This window comes from Conger conger, chromosome 18, assembly GCF_963514075.1.
Source record: "Conger conger chromosome 18, fConCon1.1, whole genome shotgun sequence".
Lineage (NCBI taxonomy): Eukaryota > Metazoa > Chordata > Actinopteri > Anguilliformes > Congridae > Conger > Conger conger.
Genome location: NC_083777.1, coordinates 29,630,844 through 29,647,598, shown reverse-complemented (window position 1 = coordinate 29,647,598; position 16,755 = coordinate 29,630,844). Strand labels below are relative to the sequence as shown.

The 16,755-nt window shown below is 48.3% G+C and overlaps 1 protein-coding gene across 1 annotated transcript in view; it reads right to left on the bottom strand.

Annotated features, from left to right (window-relative positions):
* loxl4 (lysyl oxidase-like 4) overlaps positions 1-16,755 on the bottom strand; it is a 41,827-nt gene that overhangs the window by 11,088 nt on the left and 13,984 nt on the right. The window contains exons 5-11 of the mRNA XM_061228014.1: positions 15,096-15,134; positions 14,501-14,714; positions 13,162-13,342; positions 4,438-4,592; positions 3,996-4,163; positions 1,704-1,866; positions 663-906 (exon numbers count right to left, since the gene is read on the bottom strand). Of these exons, the coding sequence (XP_061083998.1) occupies positions 663-906; positions 1,704-1,866; positions 3,996-4,163; positions 4,438-4,592; positions 13,162-13,342; positions 14,501-14,714; positions 15,096-15,134 (1,164 nt within the window). The remainder of the gene's footprint in view (positions 1-662; positions 907-1,703; positions 1,867-3,995; positions 4,164-4,437; positions 4,593-13,161; positions 13,343-14,500; positions 14,715-15,095; positions 15,135-16,755) is intronic.

Genomic DNA, 16,755 nt, shown 5'->3' with positions numbered 1-16,755 from the left:
TAAAAATAACATCTGTGCTCAGACTGTATAAACCAGACAGGGTGTACCAGTTAGACACAGGTCAGATAAGTATTTGAAAAACTTTAACCTGAAAAACACCATTAGGATTGCTAGAGATTCTTGACAGCGTTATAAGAAAAAAATGTTTCACCAATCGTCATAAACTCACTGCAAACTGAAAGAAAACTGCACAATAGGACTAGAAGACCCAGATGTAGAACTTCTAGAACTTGGCTGCTTTCAATTACCAGTAGTGATTGGTACATCAGCATTAGAATGTTCAGTTGAGAACATTCTAATTGGATATTTGTGATCTTATACCATAAAGGTGAATAGAGTGAGTAGGGGGTTAGTGAGTAGTACAGGTGAGGGGATGTAGGGGTTAGTGAGAGGTACAGCATGACGGCGTGTTTAGTGAGAGGTACAGGATGACGGCGTGTTTAGTGAGCGGTACACAGGTGAGGGGATGTTTAGTGAGCGGTACAGGTGAGGGGATGTTTAGTGAGCGGTACAGGTGAGGGGATGTTTAGTGAGTGGTACAGGTGAGGGGATGTTTAGTGAGTGGTACAGGTGAGGGGATGTTTAGTGAGCGGTACAGGTGAGGGGATGTTTAGTGAGCGGTACAGGTTGACGGTGTGTTTAGTGAGCGGTACCGGACCCACCTGTGGCACTGGTGCCAGGTCCAGGACTCGCGCCCGGCTTTGGGCCTGAAGTCGGCCTTGCCGTTGTTGTGGATGCGGGAGGAGAAGCGGAGCAGCCGGCGGTGTCCGTAGGGCCAGTGCATGCGCGCGGCCGAGGAGGACAGGCAGTTCTCCTCGTTAGCGCAGGTCAGCAGGTGCAGGGGGCGGTCCTCCACGTACGCCGTCTCCTGGACCAGCTGGGCGTCCATCACCAGGTCTGGAGCCGCTGCGAGGGGCAGGGAGCCAATCAGCCACCGGCGAGATAACCACCAGCCAATCATCAGCTAACAGATAACCACCAGCCAATCATCAGCCACCAGCCAGATAACAACCAGCCAATCATCAGCCACCAGATAACCACCAACCAATCATCAGCCACCAGATAACAACCAGCCAATCATCAGCTAACAACCAGCCAATCATCAGCCAACAGACAACCACCTGCCAATCATCAGCCAACTAATAACAACTAGCCAATCATCAGCGAACTGATGATGGCCAGCCAATCATCAGCCAACCACAAGATAACAACCAGCTAATCATCAATCAACATAAAACAACCAGCCAATTATCAACCACCAGCAAGATAACCACCTGACAACAGATAATGACCAGCCAACTATCAGCCAACGGATAACAACCAGCCAACCATCAGCCAATAATGAGCAAATAACCAGCCAATGATCAGTCAACAGTAAGCTAATAACCAGCCTGTGATCAGCCAACAATCAGCCAACAATCAGCCTACAACCAGCCAATGATCAGCCAACAACCAGCTAAGTGAGCCATTAACTCATTGTCTCTCACCATTATTTACTAATCCATGTTTCCACTTTCTTTCGTGCAGTGCATGCCATTTTTATTCCGTCTTAACTCTGTTTTGAAAGGTGCTATGTAAATAAAGATAATTAGTCACCATTGATCAGGATCGTTCACACCCCTGCGTCCTGTAACACAGGGCTGGGCAGTGTGTGTGTGTGTAGGGGGGCTGGGGGGCAGTTGGGGGGGGGGGGGGGCACTTACTCTCTTCGCAGGAGACCCCCGCAGACCGCACGTCCCCCCCCCGGGGGCAGTAGACGTTCCCGTTCCTGCGGCACTGCTGGATGGAGAGCTCCGTGCCGATGCAGTGGGTCCCGCTGAGCACCACCTCACTGGAGTCTGGGGTTCCAGTCCAGTACCAGGTCTCCTGTGACACACACACACACGCATACGTATACACACATTTCAGTAACAAGGGATGTGACTCTTTCCTCATCTCTCAACATACTTTGTTTCAGACTGAGGGCCAGTTTCACACCCCATACCGTGTTTTGGATTCAAATACCTTTTCTACTCATTACTGAGCTTGTCTGGTGCATTGGAACCTGTGAAATACTCTTAACAAGTTCAGACCCCGCCTTCTGGCTGGCTCAATTGCATCAGACAATATCAATCGAGCACAGAAAAGTATATGAATCCATACATTCTGTATTTGACCCAGGTCAGTCACAGACACAGGTTAAGCCTGATCCTAGACTAAATTACATTTTCAATGGGGATTCTCCCATAGAAAACTCAAGTTTAGTCCAGGACTACGTGTAATCTGCATCTGTGAACCCGGGACTAAATGTCTCTGCGGGTCACTAGCACATACCCTCCTGTTATCTGCTGTGTGAAACGCCCATGATGTGAAGAATCGTATCCCTGACCAAAGCAAGCTCACCAAGCTAAGCATGCCAATAACTCACTGATGACTCCTCAGTCTGTCCCGTACAAAGATTGTACAGGAACACCCACCGACAGACAGACACACACGAGTTCACATCCTTCAGTCATCGCAAGCAGGTCTGTGGGCCGATGCAAATGAGTGTCTTTAGTGTTTTTGCCTTGTCCAAGCAAAAAAAAAAAAAGTGTTATTTTTAAGGTTTTCTTTTCCTGGCATTCTTCTACACAAGCAAAAAAAAAAAAAAAAAAAAGAAAAAAAAAGGGCTTTAAAAACCTGCAATTATCTTCCTCCGGGGAGCAACACAGAAAACCATGAAAGCCACGCAGCGTCCAGAAGATTAAATCAAACAGCAACGCCCCGAGCGCGTTAAAGGGAGCCCTGACCGGGAGACTCGCGGCCCGGCAACACAAAGCTCCGTAAAATACGTTCAAGAGAAATCAAAGGGAGCCATTAAAATCATTGTGAAATGCTGCATGCTCGTGTATTTTTGGAAAGGGACAGACTGGCCCTCTCTGACGGACACCGAGTGCCAGAGCAATCCCACAGGCCTTTGCGTTGAGGCGTGCCAGCCTAAACGGTTCCCTCCTGATTTTTGACCTTTTGCAGGGAGATAGAAATGTTCCTGTCAGGGCATTTAGGGCCCCTGCTGCCACCCTGTATTTACCCTGTCTCCTTTCTGACCTTTTTTCCATTCTGATTCTGTCCCTACACACATGCACACACACACACACACACACACACACACACACACATGCACTACACACACACGCTCACATGCACACTACACACGGCTCTGGTCAAAGCAACAGCTACGAACAAGAAAAATCCCATAAACACAGTCAGTAAATGTTTATCTCCACTGGAGGGTCTTTTATTGTACCTCTCGCTATTTGGGGTTTTTGGTCTAGTTTTTGCCCTTCTTTTTTGGTCTCACCTGCTGTGTGTGTGAGCTACAAAGCCGTAGCCTAGTCGCTAACAGTATAAATGGTCTCACCCGGTGTGTAAGCTACAAGGCTGTAGCATAGCCGCGAGCAGTGCAAACAATCTCACCTGGTCTGTAAGCTACAAGGCTGTAGCCTAGCCGCTAACAGTGCAAACGATCTCACCTGGTCTGGAAGCTACAAGGCTGTAGCCTAGCCGCTAACAGCTTACACGGTCTCACCTGGTCTGTAAGCTACAAGGCTGTAGCCTAGCCGCTAACAGCGTACACGGTCTCATCTGGTCTGTAAGCTACAAGGCTGTAGCCTAGCCGCTAACAGCGTACATGGTCTCACCTGGTCTGTAAGCTACAAGGCTGTAGCCTAGCCGCTAACAGCGTACACGGTCTCACCTGGTCTGTAAGCTACAAGGCTGTAGCCTAGCCGCTAACAGCGCACACGGTCTCACCTGGTCTGTAAGCTACAAGGCTGTAGCCTAGCCGCTAACAGCGTACACGGTCTCACCTGGTCTGTAAGCTACAAGGCTGTAGCCTAGCCGCTAACAGCGTACACGGTCTCACCTGGTCTGTAAGCTACAAGGCTGTAGCCTAGCCGCTAACAGCGTACACGGTCTCACCTGGTCTGTAAGCTACAAGGCTGTAGCCTAGCCGCTAACAGCGCACACGGTCTCACCTGGTGCGCTCGGGCTGCAAAGCCGAAGCCCAGCTGGCGGCAGACGACCATGGCCTCGTTGATGCCCCAGTTTTCGCTGCACACGGCCCCCCAGCGTCTCCGGCCCCCCGCCTCCATCAGCACCTCCACGCGCCCCTCGCTTGGCTGCCTGCCCCCCGCCAGACGCACCTGAAATAGGGCCGGGGGCCAGAGAGAGAGGTCAGAGCAAACACATCACACCATGAAGCTGTAGAACTACAGGGCTCCTTCTCCAGATAGCACAGCTTTTAGAGCCACAATGGCCCCTGAGGTACTATTGTTTTTGATCGATCCCATACTGTATGTTCCAGGCTGCTGGAGTTTACACACTGTACCCTGACGCGTGTGTTAAAACGTGCTCTAATGCACGTGTAATACATGCTCTGATATGTGAGCCCTGGCTGTCTTGTAAGGGGGCTCTCACCGTGCTCTCCAGCCCTGTTTTGGGCACGTTGCAGCGGACGGAGGCGTCCTGGCCGTGCCTGCAGGTCCTGGGGGTCACCTCGCGGTAGTAGCAGTCCGTGACGGAGCTCTCCGTGCCCAGGCACTGCACCGAGTTCATGTGGATCGGGCCCGTACCTGCAGGGACCAGTTCCAGTAGCTCGTTAGCTCGTTAGCACGTTAGTAGGAGTCCCACTGGGCAGCCACATTCCCCCACTGCTGCCATCTGGGTTACGACTGGAAGGCTCCTGCCAACATTCCTGTGCTTAGAGGGGAAATGGCCCTTGAAGTGGTGTGTTTGAGGTGCACATGGGTAGGGCTGGCGGGAATCTCAGAGTCCAGACAGGCAGAACCGGAGAGATCGCGAGATATTCTCACCTGTAGGAATAACAGACCTGCTGATAAAAACTGCTCAAGCTAGGTTTTTGAAACAGCTGGTAGCTGGTTAACCGGTTCAGACCAGCTCCATACTCAACATGGTTTGACCAGCTCAAGCTGTATTTGGAAACAGTGGGTAGAGTAATTTCAAGCTGGTCATAGCTGGATTTTACAGCCGGGAGCTGCAATGAAATGGGCATGCCGAAAGTGTCCACCTGGGACACCCCAGAGAGCAAAAGCCAGAATCTAGACTCTAGAGGGGTGGAAATCCAGGTTAAGAGGAATTTTGAAAGAAATGGTCTTGGTTAACTCAGGTCTTTTAGCTCAGGTTTTACCCGGATATAGTCTGGCTATGTCCTAGTCAGCCATAAAACCTTTTCAGTCAAATTAGCCAGCGTTTCACCTGAATGCCAAGACAGACATTTTCGCCACAAACATGTTGATGGGAACAGGTCCAAATCCCTGAAGGCAGTTGGACTGTCTCAGCCTTAGTCTTGGCTTCATTGATTTGATGATCGTTTGGAAAATAGCCATTAAATCATGTCCAGTGGGAAAGTTTAAGGTCCTGCTCTTCTGTCACCAGGCCTGTTGCACAGAGAGGAGTAAGACTAAAGTGTAATCCAGACAAACGAGGCTAAGATGGCGGTGGAATAGGAGTTGAGCTGGATAAACACGGTCTGTGTTTAAAACCCGAGATGTTTGTGCCACAACCTCTCGTGTATCTGTTTGGTTTCGCTGTCTGGCCACACTGTTGTGATAAGAGCTTGGTTATACTCACACTTCTGCTACACATCGTTAACGCCATTGTTTTTTTGTTTTTTTTACCACCATTCTGTCGCGTCTATAGACGGTGGTTAGATTCTCTCAAGAGACCACATCCAACCAGGCCAAAACCGCATCCAACAAGGCCAAAACCGGGTAAACACTGAAACACCAAACAGCCAGGACCAGACCAGAGACCAGGAAGGGCACTGAGAAAAAACGCTCAGAAACCGATCCCGTAACATTGCAGCTAACGTTACATACGCTTTCACATTGTTACAATGCTACAGCCCTGCTGCACAAACGTTAGGTGTATGTTGTGCAAATGTTAGGTGTACATAGCACAGGCATTATGTGTACACTGCAAAAATGTTAACAGGACACAGCTAACTCCCAGAAGTAACATTATCAGACCGGAATTTCCTTAAAGATGGTGGACCTTGATCGATTTTCAGTTTGATTGACAGTTAAAGAAGGAGAGGTGAAAGGTGAAAAAAGAAGCGATTGGAATGTGGAATGAGCCCAGACTCCAGTCAGGACACACACACACACACACACACACTCACACACTCACACACTCACACACTCACACACACACATACACATACACATACACATACACATACACATACACACACACACATACATACATACACACACTCACATATACATACACACACTCACGCACGCACACACTATTGCCAACAGTTATATTAGCCAATGACAATGGGCTATTTTAGGTGGAAAAATAGACAGACAGGTCGGGGTGGCGAATCAGCTTCCAGAGGTGGCCAAGTACAACCCAGGCCACACCCCTGGGGTTCAGACCAGCAGGATGGTGATCACAATCACAATCGCAATTGTGAAATCTGTTTTTCACAGTCAGCTAAATAACACATTATGGATTATTATAAATTATAAATTATAAGAATAAGTGATTGGAATGAGACCTGCGACCCCCCCCCCCCACCCCCACCCCATGAGGAATACCCTGGTAACCTCCCCCCCCCAGGTAAACCCCCGTCCAGCTCCGCTTTTCGGCACAGTTCTCAGAACTGCCGCAGACAGGAAACCGATCGCAGGAAGCCGCCTCAGATCGGAGGGAGCTCCTGCTCGGAAGCGGAGGGAAAATGACACACGGACGCAAACCGCCGTATATTTGAACGCACACCAGCAGTTAAAAAGGGAAATGAACAGAGGAGGCCTGCCCCTGTAATTTAGGGGAGCTCGCGACGTGAACGGGACTCTCAGCAGATGTGTGTAATTGTGCCTCTGCTTTCTTTAGCCCTTCATCTCACAAGCGCCACTGTCTTCCTCACACCGGGAGAACATGGCGGCGGAAACGCGAATGGAAATAAGGAACTCTAAAATAAAATAAATGTGAAAATATGAGACGTGAGATTGTATGTTGAGTTTGTATTCTACAATGTATTAGGCATTTTAAAAAGTACTGCACAGTATAAGCATAAAATGAAATTTTATCTGAAAGTGACACAATTGGCATAATTTATATATTCAGTGCAGACCTGATGGACAATATATAGGGAGGACAGTATATGCACTCCCAAGTTCAGTGATCGATTGGTTGTTCACTTGAAGGTAAATTGAGTCAAATCATTTCTTCAAAATAATTGCTTAAATAAGCACTGAGGCAGATAGACTGGGAAACAGATAGGTTGATGTAGCTGAACTCGACAACATCGTCTTATCCTAAATCCAAACGAGCACAGGAAAGGGTTTCCAAAAGAACAGCAGCGGAGTACACTTTGGGTTCAGCGCTGTTTTTCAGCGATTTTGACCGGATGCCACCATTTTTCCAGCTACAAAACAAAGCAGTGACACTATAAATAAGCATAAACAGACAGCCAGTGTGTACTTAAAGCAAACATGTTCGGAAATAGCCGTACAGGCAGAGGACCGGGCCAACGTGTCCGCCCAAGAAATGAAGGGAGAGGTGCTTTACCACGCAAAAAGAACGAAATGTCAGCAGAATTAACAGAACTTTTCCACTATTACAAAGAGAGCCCCGTCAAAAAGCAAGTGTTACTGATGGAAATATACTGCAGGGCTTCTAGATTATCTGAGAAATAAATTATGACATTTAATTTCATCCAGGCCATGTTCTTAGGAACTTGCTTTTTAGATTAAGTGAATCTGCTCCCGTTTTAATCGGGCGCTTGTGAAACGGGCGTCGCCTGTAATAATGCTATGTCTGAGGTACAGGTTAAAGTCCTTCTCTCCCATAGCCGGCTGAGATCGGCATCCCGAACCCTTAATCTCCTTGGAAAGAACGCCACCCTGGTTGACCTGATTGGACGCCTTGATCGATCAGATTCCAGGTAAGAGTGGCATTGTGCACAGAGCACGCGTGTTGTGTCGGTCGGTGCGATGGTCTCCAGGCAACTTTTTGTTAGTTTTTGTTCCCGGGGGCCTTGAGTGGCAGCCTGGTTTCCACGGTTCCCTTCACCACAGAGCATGAGAGGCAGCCAAGCGAGGACAAGCAGGGAGATAGGCCTTACTTTCATCTGCTGGGAATCTGAGCATGCTCAGTGAGCCTCCTTTCATCTGCTGCGGTCTGGGCATGCTCAGTGAGCCTCACTTTAATCTGCTGGGAATCTGGGCATGCTCAGTGAGCCTCCTTTCATCTGCTGGGAATCTGGGCATGCTCAGTGAGCCTCTTTTCATCTGCTGGGATCTGGGCATGTTCAGTGAGCCTCACTTTAATCTGCTGGGAATCTGGGCATGCTCAGTGAGCCTCTTTTCATCTGCTGGGATCTGGGCATGTTCAGTGAGCCTCACTTTAATCTGCTGGGAATCTGGGCATGCTCAGTGAGCCTCCTTTCATCTGCCTGGAGTCTGGGCATGCTCAGTGAGCCTCCTTTCATCTGCCTGGAGTCTGGGCATGTTCAGTGGGCTACGATTATCGCACCTCCAGGCAAAAGAAGTGGTCTCTAGGCCCTGGTACACTCTTCCTGTCAACCTCTACGCAGCACAATCTGGATTCAGTCCAAATTCTCAGTGCTTAACTTTTGAGTCGCAAGTCAGTGCGCGAGGTACTTTCCTTCTGTGAAGGAATAGTGTATAGAATCTCGGCCATATTCTTACGAGCTTGTTTTGAACGCCGGGGCGCAGGGCCCATGGGTGGGGCACAGGAGGCAAGGAGTGAGAGGTGACATACAGTACATTTTAAAAATAACTCGCTGTACATCATACACTTTCCACTCATACCACACACCAGTCTGCACCTGCACCAGTCTACATGCACTTTTTATGTATATTAGAAGCTTTTTAATTCCACATTTGAACGTTAACGTCTGCCCACATTGTAGACATGTTAAACAGGAGCGGACCACACAAATGCAGTGGCTCTTTCGGTGGCCTGCAGCGCTGAATGTCTGGGAAGCAGTGGAACAGATCGTTACCCCTCCAGAGGACCAAGGACAATGAGGTCATATAGATAATATAGGACTGTTCACAGCGAGACGTAGGACGCCGTATACATGGGGAGAGACTTTCCCAGGGAAATGTGGCCACCACAGCTTCTGCTAGAAAACCATTAGTAATCAGAGGGGTAATGTATTTTTTGAACATAAATGTTGCTTTGTGTAGAAATACGAATGAATCATTTCAAGTTTTGCGGTCAGAGGGATCTTTTTGAAGATCAATGCGCAAACCAACACCACCAACAAGTCTTTCATCAAACCTCTGGACTGAAGCTGTGTCCTACTGTGTTAGCTTAAATTAAGCGGTCTCCTATTGGCTTAAATCAAGCGGTCTCCTATTGGCTTAAATGAAACGGTTTCCTATTGGCTTGAATGAAGTGGTCTCCTATTGGCTTGCATGAAGCTGTCTCCAATTGGCTTGAATGAAGCCATGTCCTATTGGCTTGAATGAAGTTGTGTCCTATTGGCTTGAATGAAGCTGTCTCCTATTGGCTTGACTGAAGCTGTGTCCTATTGGCTTGAATGATGAAGCTGTGTTTTATTGGCTCGGCTGAAGCTGTCTCCAATTGACTGAGATGAAGCTGTCTCCTCCTGGCTTGAATTAAGCCATCTTCTCCCCTCTTGAATGAAGCAGTCTCCAATCAGCTTCGTTCCAAAGGCAGGTAAAAATAAAGGCCCGGGGGTGAGAGCTGGAGACTCTGATGACAGTGCGTGGGGGTATGTGGCTGTGTTGGCGAGGGTAGGAACACCATCCCGAAAAAACGCCACTCATTTACCCCCGCCTCCCTCTCTCCGTCTGCCCTCTTTCTCTCATTTAGATGCTAATATGCGCCCTCTGCTCCGGACATGTGTTTTTGTGGCCTGTGAAATTACACACAAGTGTAAAATGGCTGACAGAAGGCCATGTCAGTGGAAATAAAGGCAACTTTCATCTTCAGCGATGTGGCCAAGCTAACAGTAAGGCTGGCGCTGGGACAACACAACGTTGAGCGCACGTCCAACCGCTCTTATCCACAGCCAGTGCCACTCGACTGGCTTCAGAAAGGATTCAGGGTTATTAAAGCAAACAGGATGCACCTGACCACAATTTGGAGTGCCACATCAAAGGGTCTGAAGACCTACTATGTAAATGAAAGATTTCAGTCTTTGATTTGTCATACATTTGTAAAGACGCACTTGTCCCTGGTTCTGATTTGCACTTTATTGTACATCACTCTGGATAAGAGCATCTGCCAAATAACTGAAAAGTAAAGCCATGTCATTTTTCATAATGGTACAGCATGTCTCTGGGTTGAGACTCAAATAGAGCCTAAAACAAATTAGGGGACACAAACGTGGGCTCACAACCTTGTGCATTTCCCCCAGATACTGCATACATTACATTTTACATCACATTACAGTTATTTAGCAGACGCCTTTATCCAGAGTGTCTTACAGTTGATTAGACTAAGCCCAACCCCCCCTGGATCTTGCTCAAGGGATTAACACCTGCACTGATCTTCCTGCAGCTACACTCGAGCTGGAACCACCGACCTTCCTGGTCGGGGGGTTGCCGGTTCGATCCCGCCCTGGGTGTGTCGAAGTGTCCCTGAGCAAGACACCTAACCCCCAAATGCTCCTGATCAGCCGGTTGGTGCCTTACATGGCAGCCAATCGCCGTTAGTGTGTGAGTGTGTGTGTGTAAGAATGGGTGAATGAGAAGCATAAATTGTACAGCGCTTTGGATAAACCATTTACCATACATACGTACGTACAGTCTCACTAAATTATCAGCATATTGGCGTTCCCTGAGGTTTTTCTACCTGACTGCAGCAAGGGTTCATCGGGGGCAGGAACGCAGCAGGAGTGAGCAGCAACGAGCCTGAGTATGCACAAATCCCAGAGACACGGAGAAAGACCTGACTCCTGAATAAGGACACGCCGCCTCCCTGCGCTTATCTCCGAAATGCCGTCTTTAGCGCTCACAGCCTGAAATGAGCTTATCACCCCCCGTCCCTAAGAGGCCTTCTGCATGCATGACATGCATGCGTGAAGCGGCACTGTGTTTCAGGGCCTTAGAGTCGCTCCACGCCGTCTTAAAGAGTATGAGAGAAGATTTCCTTCTGTCGTCAGTTGCTTGGGTGGCGAGACCCGACTCAACAGCAGAGACTTGATTGGACGGCTGAGAGAGACCTGATCAGACAGCAGAAAGAATCAAAAACAAAATGTAAAAAGTAACACTGGAATAAGAGAATTGTGTCACAGATTCAACATGTCAAACCTTGGGGGCCAGAGTTGAAAACTGAAAACTCACTATATTGGAAAAAGTCATCTTAATTTTCCAGCTTCATCTAACCTCCCGTCGCAGGTTTGAACTGTGAAAACCGTCGTGTGAAACGGCATCCCGGCTATTCCCACAGAGCTCAATCAGGTGCAGGATCAGGGGTGACTACAGCCTCTCAATGCCAAAGCAAACCAGTGCACCTGCAGTTCAGCGCAGAGCCGCCCGGCGATTCTCACACCTCGTCCTGCCCTCATTGCCACGGCAACAGCGACGGGGGGGGGATCAGAGTGGCAGGCGGATCAAAGAGCGGGAAAGAGCCGATGAAGTGTATCGGGGAGCTCATCGGGGGATCAACGTGTCCCCGGCTCGACGCAAATATTCTCCACAGACTCGGTGGCAGGAGAGCGTAGGGTCGCGCAGATAAGCCAGGGCTCAGAGACTCCCTCAGATGTGTGAGGAATCCTTAAACGCATACCTCAAAAACAAACAGCAGCTTCCGCAGTTCTGAGCTGGGCTGCGTCTCAAACCCTCACTCCCCCCCCACCCCCCCCGGCCCATTTCAGCGGCTACAGGAAGGTCACCGAGTTCACCTGCCCAAATATTTCTGATGAATGACTTTTTTGAGTGTCTGAGGTCCATGACTAAGAACCAAATGTTCTGGGGAAATATACAAATGAACACAGCGAGAACACACATGAAACGCCAGCTAACCACTGTGAGGTCAGCCTTCCGTAAATTCAGCCAGAGTTAAATGTATTCCTTGCTTGCAAACTTACAAACTACAGCCTTACATGGGACTTCAATCGATTGCGGAGTGTGACAGGAGATTTTCCCATTTAGCCAAATAAAATCACATGTTTAAGGTTGTTGTTTATCCTGTTATGGTAATTTTAGCCATAGACCATATTTAGTTTGTAGGTCATGAGAGGCCAGATAATATTGAACTTTGGTTGGACCAGCCAGGCTGGATGGAGGCCCTGCTCAGTATTGCTCAGTTCCTTTAACACTTCCATACAAAAGGCTGTTACTTATCTGCTTAAAATAACAGTGGGAAACTCTGAAATGGAAGGGCATGTGTCATAAAGGGACAGAAAGAACAAAAGCCTTGAAGGAAAGAAAAATGTAAATAATGCTCATTTGTTCCTGATTTCTCGAATGGTATGTGTACTATGCCAACCAACAAGACCAAATGTTATATTTTAATGTCTCTTTCAGATGTGCTGCGCAGAGAGAAGGCCTTATTAAATTTGTTTCAATTGTTTTAATGGGTGTGACAGTAGAGGGCAAATGTTATGGTCAATGTATTAGTGAGTGTGACAGTAGGAGGTAAATCCTATGGTAAATCCATCCATCCATCCATTATCTGAACCCGCTTATCCTGAACAGGGTCGCAGCGGGGGCTGGAGCCTATCCCAGCATACATTGGGCGAAAGGCAGGAATACACCCTGGACAGGTCGCCAGTCCATCGCAGGGCACACGCACCATTCACTCACACACTCACACCTACGGGCAATTTAGACTCTCCAATCAGCCTAATCTGCATGTCTTTGGACTGTGGGAGGAAACCGGAGTACCCGGAGGAAACCCACGCAGACACGGGGAGAACATGCAAACTCCGCACAGAGAGGCCCCGGCCGACGGGGATTCGAACCCAGGACCTCCTGGCTGTGAGGCGGCAGTGCTACCCACTGCACCATCCGTGCCGCCTCCTATGGTAAATGTTTAGATTAAATGTTTTAGTGAGTGTGACAGTAGGGGGTAAATGTTACGGTAAATGTATTAGTGAGTGTGACAGTAGAGGGGTAAATGTTACGGTAAATGTTTAAATGTTTTAGTGAGTTTGACAGTAGAGGATCTCACCTTGCCCCATGTAGGCCCCGGTCAGGGCCTCTTTGGCCGTGCCGAATCCCAGCTCCCTGCACACCACGCTGGCAGAGACTTTGTCCCAGAGGTGATCACACACGGTCCCCCACTTCCCCTCCCGCAGGACCTCAACACGGCCCTCACCCAGCCGAGGGCCCGCTTTCAACCGCACCACCCGCTGGGAGAGAGAGGGAGAGACAGGGAGAGACAGGGAGAGAGGGAGAGAGAGGGAGAGGGAGAGGGAAATAGAGAGAGGGAGAAAGAGAGAGGGAGAGACCAAGAGACAGAGAGTGAGAGAAAGAGTTAGAAGGAGAGAGAGACAGAGAAGAGAAGGAGAGACAGAGAGAGGGAGTTGGAGAAGGAGAGTGACAGAGAGAGAGAGAGAGAGAGAGAGAGAGATGCAATGGTCATCCCCACAGAAACAGAATGTGTAAATGCTTGCACATACCTACACATTCACTTTGGCTACAATTCCTATGACTACGGAGTCCGGTCTAATTCTGTCTCCATCTATACGATCAGGACTTGCATCTGTAGCATACAATTCAGTGGCTTTGTAAGGCCATTTCTTCACACTGCAGACACTCCACACTCACAAATACAAACCTTTGAAAGATTCTGTCACATTGGAGTCTAGGGAGTGCGAAACGGTATTTATTGCTGCTAATTTAACTCCCATCCCCCGTCAGAGGAGCTATTAACTGCAGCAACAGGGGATAGAAAGGGTATAAAATCTTGGCAGGGATACCATGCCCTCAATGTCACTCAGCTGAATCAGTGCTTTTGTATTTACAGAGTTATTACTCAATGAAATACCGCAGAGCTAGCATGCTAACGTACTGCAGCACTCGCATGCTAAAATGCTGCAGTGCTAACCTGCTAACATACTGCAGTGCTAACATGCAGTACCGCAGCACTAACATGCTAACATACTGCAGTGCTAATATGCAGTACTGCAGGACTAACATGCCAAAATACTGCAGTGCTAACATGCTAACATACAGCAGGGCTAACATGCTAACATACAGCAGTGCTAACCTGCTAATATATACTGCCACACAAACATACTGCTGCGCTAACATGGTAACATTCTGCAGTGCTGACATGCTAACAGCCAGCAGCGCTAACCTGCTAATATATACTGCAGCACTGGCATACTGCAGTGCTAGCATGCTAACATACTGAAGCGCTAGCATGCTAACATACTGAAGCGCTAGCATGCTAATATATACTGCAGCACTGGCATACCACTGTGCTAACATGTTAACATACTGCAGTGCTAGCATGCTAACATACTGAAGCGCTAGCATGCTAACAGATACGTTGGGCTTCTCACCACTCCGGGGTGTGGGGCCTGGGGCCGGCCAGAGGACATCCGGGCGAACTGGGGCCCGGGGATGCAGCGGGCCACGGCGTGCCGGCCGTTCCTGCACGGGACGGGGCTCCGGGGGATGGAGAGCTGGGCGTGGCACTGGGCCAGGCTGACCTCCGTGCCCAGGCAGTGCACCTTCTCCACCCAGAAGCCCTTCTTCCCAGCCATGATGCTCAGCCTGGGGGGGGGGGGGGGGAGAGGAGCTGGGTGACTGGGTGGGGAGCAGCTGTGGGCTGGGTAACTGAGTAAATCCGAACTGTCATTCTTAAAGGAAGAACTTTTCTATAAATGTAAATTACGGTTTTGTATTTAACATTTTCACGTCAGTGGATCCTCGAAACAAATGTAGAAGCAGTATAGCCAAGTGGCTAAGGTGCTTGACTGGGATCTTGAAGGTAGGCGGTTAAAGCCCTGGTGTAGCCACGATAAGATCCACGCAGCAGTTGGGCCCTTGAGCAAGGCCCTTAGAACCACATTGTTCCAAATTAGCCCTGGCTTAGTCTAATCAACTGTTGCTAAGGAACTGTAATATCAATTAAGCAAGAGAACACAAACTTACCTGGTGGATGGGTCTTTGATCTTTGAGTCCCATATTTTTCTGGAAAAGATAATTTCTGGTTTAACAGGTGAAGGTTAAGCACATGTTGCATTTCTACAATCAGCCACAAATTACAAGATATATTGCACATCACCATTAAACGTCGCCATTTAGGTTGAAGGGCACTATAGTTGGAGGGCAATGTGTTCCGTAGTTAATGACTGCGCTTTCTGGGACGTGACTATGCATTTATTGTGGATCTTGGGCAACCACTGAAGGAAATAGAAAGCAGCTTTCCTAGCAGCAGAAATAGGTCTGTATTCAGTCAACATTTGCCCTCAGGTTTGACTTACAAATAAACATTTTGTTTGTTTCTTCACAAATAAACAGCCAGGCTCAGAATGTTAAACTGCCAAAGTTAAGAACATTGAGAACGCTGGTTGAATTGATGCTGTGTGCGAACCCAGTCGCGACATTAGATCAGGTGGTAAGAGCAGTCGTCTGGCAGTCGGACGTTTGCAAGTTCAATTTACGCCCTGGCTGTGTCGAAGTGTCCCTGAGCAAGACACCTAACCCCCAAATGCTCCCGACGAGCTGGGTGGTGCCTTGCATGGCAGCCAATCGCCGTTGGTGTGTGAGTGTGTGTGTGTAAATGGGTGAATGAGAAGCATCAATTGTACAGTGCTTTGGATAAAGGCGCAATATAATTGACGGCCATTTTACCAGTCTGTCTGTAAGCAACAGTCCCGACAACCATCTCCCTTATGAGCAGTGGTGGATGGTGAGCTGATGATTGGTGGGGTGCAAAACTTTCCTTTAAACTGATCATTAGTCCCAACCTATTTTCATTAGTTTTCCTTGATTAACAAACAAGCCAACAATCTGACTAAGCAATTGGCAAGTAACACACAGCTTCTTCACATCATGTTTGGGAGATTAAATGATAAAGTCAATATACAAAATATGTTTCCACCATCTAGCCAATCATCTTACCTCACTCATTCTTTATTGTCACTACCATCTAGCCAATCAGTAAATCTCACTCATTCTCCATCGTCACCACTGTCTAGCCAATCCTACTGGACACTTCTGCCTCCTATAAAGTATCTAGAGTTTGAATTTATGGTTGGTACCAAGTAAAGGTGGTACCAAAGTAAAGGTGTGACTATTGCATACATTACATATTAATACAAATATATACACAGCAAAATGTCCAGTATCACTTAAACTCTAACAGAGTACATAGGAGTCCAACAGGGACAGAGTTGGTTTAACACTGAACATGTTAATGGTAAAGTGTGACAAAGTGGCTCATTGAAAACAAGTGGGAGGGGGACCAAAGATGGATATAAATTTAGAGCAGGGAAAACAGGTGCTATTTGCGCACAACATCTCCAGAAGTCATCTATATGCGTACGGTAATGAAGTGCGGGAACAGGGACGAGCCCTGCTTTTGGGAAATGTAAATGAAATGTAAACACACGCACGCACAAACACACACACACACACACACACACACACAGGTCTGGCCCACGTTTCCCCTCACATGCCAGTCACGGGAGGGGCGAAGCCAAACAGCAAACAACCTTTTAAAAAATGTTGATTCACGGAAAAGACGTTTCCTCCTGGAGCACCGCCTGGCATCTCGCTGCCCTGGTCAGAGGATGAGTTCCTGGCAGGT